The following is a 5,507-nucleotide window of genomic DNA, read 5'->3' as shown; positions in this document are numbered from 1 at the left end:
TCGAAAAGAGAGAAATAAATTTTAAATAATATTTATATTTGTACACCAGTTAGAGTATCTAATAATGAATTTTCTTCCATCAATTTCTTTTCCTGCTTTTACTAAATTTTAAATAAAAATAGAACAAGTTTAGAAGTTAAAAGATGATACATATAGCATCAGTAGAGGAGACAAAAAATAACTCAAAAGAAAAAACTAATAAAGTTAGAGTAAAACTAACACAATTTGCACTTAACATAGTAAATGTGTTTATTTTTTCTCCCTGAATCATACCTTTCTTTTTATTAAACTTTGTTTTTTCATTGTCTCTCTGTTGCTTTAACAACATGTAGCAAAACTGTTTAACCTGGTTATTTTCCTGGGACATAATAGATTTAGAATAACAACAAATAGAAACCGAGATAGGAAAGTACAGAAAACAACATTGTAATTGTTGGTGTTGAAATTGAAATAGGTGACTAAAAAGATTGGCATGCTGTGCAATTGATTTTTTTTGAAGCTGGTTAAATGTAAATGATCTTAAATATTGTATTTCTGGGGGAAAATGTAAATAAATTTTTGAATCGATATAAGATTCATTCTTCACATTTATTGCGAACTTAAAACCACTTTAAATCTCGAAATATTAAAATATTTAAAATTTCGTTTCGTCAAAAAACCCTTTAAAAATCTTATTTTAATATTTCTTTTAGTGTTAAAAGCATGACAAATTTTCTGTCAAATCTACTTTATCCCAATAACAATCTCTCTAACGGAAATGAATATTTGTCATGAAAAATACCTGTCTGATTTGTGTACAGTAAATATGTACATATACATATGTACATTGTATGTATTTATATCCTCTTTTGTGTCTCACATGTATTTTTATTAAAATGCATTGAATAATCACATTTAATAAACATCAATATTTCATTTCAAATAAAATAATAAGACTTTTTCGTTATTAAACCGCTATATGGAGCAGATGGGTATATGAATAATTTTTTTCCCAGAAATAAATTTTACCTTGCAAATTTGTATTTAGTCAAAGTAACTAGAATGTAAAAACACATACAAGCTATGTATAATGTATGTGCTTTAAATTGATTTAATTTAAAATTTAAATACTTTCTACACAACATATGAAACTAAATAAGAACTAAAACTAAACTAGACCTCTAACTGAAATAGAAATGAACTAGAGCTGAACTATAACTGAACAAGAACTAGAACTGAACTAGAACTAGAACTGAACTAGAACTAGAACTGAACTAGAACTGAACTAGAACTGAACTAGAACTGAACTAGAACTGAACTAGAACTGAACTAGAACTGAACTAGAACTGAACTAGAACTGAACTAGAACTGAACTAGAACTGAACTAGAACTGAACTAGAACTGAACTAGAACTGAACTAGAACTGAACTAGAACTGAACTAGAACTAAACTAGAAATGAACTAGAACTAAACTAGAACTTTTACTGGAACTAAAACTATTTCTGAAACTATAACTATGTTACGTTATGTATAAACTTTTATGGTGGGAGCCATGCTGAAGCACAAAATACAACTCACAGAGCTTAAGTTTACTATACTTCATAAGCTTCGTGGTTCGTTGAATTTTTCTTTTAAACTGACAGTAACATAGAAAAATTTTAATAGACAGAAAAATCAGAAATCTAAACTTCAACTTAAAAACAAATTGCTGCTTGGTAATAGTAAGATCATTTCATTTGCGGTTTATGTTAATAATGAAGGAAAATAAAATGTAAAATAACTATGTTTTTGTGTGTAGAAGGTATACGGAGATATTTTTTGATGGCCTACATTAGGTTGTAGTAGACATATTATGGTGGAGATGGATCAACTTGCAAAAGAATTGAAGTTATTAATATGCAAAGAAGTTAGAAAATGTTTATAGAATACTACAATTAACATCATGGCCGAAGTTAGTGTTATATTTAACGAATATTGCTTAAAACCGTTTTAAATCATATCTCTAGCATTTATGCTATCATTTACAGTTTTGCTTAACTGGTGTAGGATATTACATAATCGCACTATATAGTTATTTTAAAAAACTACGTTTTTTTTTCATTTTTATTTCTTTTTTAATTTGTTTGAATTTTACATTTATAGAAATCCAGTATATTGGGTTCGTTGATTTTGGTTTTGCTTGAATAATTTCAGACATTGGTCGTCTTGAACAGAAAATAAGAAAAAGGAAACAAAGCAACAGCAACCAAATTTACTATGAAAAAAAGGTTGGTTGGTTGGTTTGCTTGGCTGGATGGTTGGTTGGTCGGCCGGTCGGTCGGTTAGTTGGGTTTGGCTCATAACCAAAGATTTGCTTACTTAAAATACTATACGAAAAAAATCACAAGAAATGTAGAATATAAAACAAAAATATGTTTTAAGAATTTGTCTAACGTATGGTCAACTAATGCTAGGTAGAATAAGGATTTTTTAATAGAATGCCAAGAAAAAATAAGTAAAAAAGACAGATTTTTTTTGAAAGCTATTTCCACTCAAACCTTTTCTGCACAGGCCTGATGTGTCTTTTATATATAATTTATTTTTGTTCAGTATTTTTCGGACATTTACATAATTTCAATAATAATATGCAAAACATATTTTTATTTAAGATTTTTTTTTGCATTTCTACTTTAAGGATTTTTCTGTAGCTTGTTAAGCTTGATTTTACTATTTATTTTTCAAGGATTTTTTTTGATTTAGTTTTGCCTTCACATTTTTAAGGATTTAAGATTTATTTTTTTTATTTTTTAAAATCCATAAACATTACTAATAGAAATGTCTTTATTTGTAAAAGTTTATAAAAGGCCTTGGTTTGTTATTTGAAATCCATAATAAACATGTTAATATGTCTTAATTTTATTATTTATTTTCTACGTATATAAATTGTATTAAAATAAATATATTTTTAATATTTTTGGTTATTTAACTAAAAGATTAAGTTGTTATATTTTTAATATTATTGTTATTGCTATATATCTTTATTTTTACTGCTGTCTCTTCTTTAATATTTTGTGGGTTGAAGGCAAATTTAATGCTTTTCTTCACCATATAATATGATATGCCATGCCATGATTGTTGACTGTTTCCAGTCTAAATGCTTGCTCATATATGAGGGAGGTATGTTTTCTTTTTTCATTTTTTTTGTAACTTTATATGAATTTATTTATGTTAAGCTTTTTCATAAATTTCCATACAATTTAATGCTTCAGTACACAATATTTCTTATTCACACAAAAATAACATCATCGTCGTCATCGTCATCATCATCATTATTATCTTCTTTGCCTTCATCTTCATCATTGTCATTATCAACAACTTTATTATAACATGTTTAGGTTTTAGATAAAAAAAAAGTTGAAGAAATATAATAAAAATTTACTTCTTCATTGACTTTAAGTTTTTGGATTTTTATTAAGTTTTCTTGCAAAAATCTTTGTTTAGTTAATAAATTCGATAAATTTAAAAAGTAGTTTAGTTTTAGTAAGGTCGAATCGAAGTTAACGTTTGTGAAACTTTAAAAAGGTAGAAATGCTTTAAGAGAATTTATTAGTATTGAGCTAAAGCTGTTCGAAACTAAAACGTGAATAACAGGTTGAACTGTAGAGTGGATTATAGACGTGCAGATCGATGGTCTAGTCAGACGGAACTAGTGGAATAACTAACGAACTTACTAGTTCAGTTCTAGTTCAGTTCGAGTTCAGTTCTAGTGCAGTTCTAGTTCAGTTCTAGTTCAGTTCTAGTTCAGTTCTAGTTCAGTTCTAGTTCAGTTCTAGTTCAGTTCTAGTTCAGTTCTAGTTCAGTTCTAGTTCAGTTCTAGTTCAGTTCTAGTTCAGTTCTAGTTCAGTTCTAGTTCAGTTCTAGCACGGTAAAAAAATATTTCGAATGGTCCCCTACCACCGATTGAAAATTCTGACTTCAATTTAATGTTTGGACCTGATTTTGGCCTGATTTTGGTGTAGAGTGTTTTTGGTTCACAAAATATTAACCAAAAATTTTTTCTTATTTAATTTTAATAATTTAACTGCAGAAACCCATTTCGAAGGGATTGCAAGGAATTGATCTGGATTTGGGGAGTAATTCCTCAAAAAAATTACACCACTGGACACTCTATTGTACTTATATAGGCCGTTATTTTAATAGTTCATAAAGTTTTCGATAGAATTTGTATATATTACTCACTGAAAAGTAGGTTCTTATGTAAACGTAAGAAATTACCAAATTTTCGATTCGTATATAGATTTCGTAAACATTTTAATATCTAAAATTCTGAAAAGCTTTTTTTCTGAATCGGCTGAGGATCAATACAATACCAGCTTATACATTTGCATATAAAATGATTTTCTTTTTTACAAAATACATGGCATAGATTTTAGTTTAGCAAAGAATTTAATTCAGGGATTAAATCCCAATCAAAATATCTATAATTTAGAATAAATAACAGATGCAGTATAATATATATAAATATTCCAATACATTTGTAGTAATTTTTAAAAATAAATTAAAACAATTAAAATTTATGCTTATGTTAGTTAATATTACTAACAGGAATGTTGTAATATTATCTCCAATGACGACACATCTATTGGAGTGAATTTAATTGTACATAATTAACATATTAACTAGTAAATTGAGATTATTGATGCCAGGTGCTTTTAATACCATGTTTTTATTTTTACCCACACTTTATACTATATATTTAAATACAAATATAAAATGTTTATGCAAATATATATTTCTCATTGCAATTGTTTTTCATAGAAGTCTATTGGGTATTTACAAATTGGTTCTTCGTTACTATAACGTTTTTAACTCTCAAGCAAACATGACTGAATATGAAACAGACAATAACTGTTATAGATGCTTACATTGTTTCAATTTATACATACAATTGGCAACCTTCAGTCTGTAAAATTGTAAATTTGCTATAGGTACATACTACATTTAATTGCTACATTTTATTTAATTAATATTAATTATGGTTTCAATGATTTTTTCCCATTGTTAATACATTTTTGTAAAAAATGTATAAACAATTATTTACACACTAATAAAGGATAATATATAGCAGCAGCTGTAAAATGTCTGTATATGAAATAAAAATGTTCCTATAACATCAAGGTTTATGTTTTGGCACTGGTACTTTATTAGTCCCAAAACGCTTCAACTACAAGGTTTAAAAATGAAACTAAAGAAAAAAGACTGTTACAACTATGCTCTGCTATACATACATAACTTTAAAAGGTTTCAGAAACAAAGAAATTGTTGTATGTAAATTGGAAAGAGAACTTTTGTAAGTGGGTAGTGTCAATTATCGACAGAAGGTAGGAATTATAAAAAAATTTCTTAACAATATAGTTTTAATTCAGTTCTAGTTCAGTTCCAGTCCAGTTCTAGTTTAGTTCTAGTTCAGTTCTAGTTCAGTTCTAGTTCAGTTCTAGTTCAGTTCTAGTTCAGTTCTAGTTCAGTTCTAGTTCAGTTCTAGTTCAGTT

At 27.3% G+C, this 5,507-nt stretch overlaps 1 protein-coding gene across 1 annotated transcript in view; it reads right to left on the bottom strand.

Moving 5' to 3' along the window:
- Positions 1-3,244: 3,244 nt before the first annotated feature.
- LOC111684422 (DNA mismatch repair protein Msh6) overlaps positions 3,245-5,507 on the bottom strand; it is a 99,111-nt gene continuing 96,848 nt past the window's right edge. The window contains exon 4 of the mRNA XM_046947958.1: positions 3,245-3,333. Coding sequence (XP_046803914.1) covers positions 3,245-3,333 — 89 coding nt within the window. The remainder of the gene's footprint in view (positions 3,334-5,507) is intronic.

Source organism: Lucilia cuprina, chromosome 4 (assembly GCF_022045245.1).
Source record: "Lucilia cuprina isolate Lc7/37 chromosome 4, ASM2204524v1, whole genome shotgun sequence".
In the NCBI taxonomy this organism is placed as follows: Eukaryota; Metazoa; Arthropoda; class Insecta; order Diptera; family Calliphoridae; genus Lucilia; species Lucilia cuprina.
This window is presented reverse-complemented; position numbering and strand designations above follow the sequence as displayed.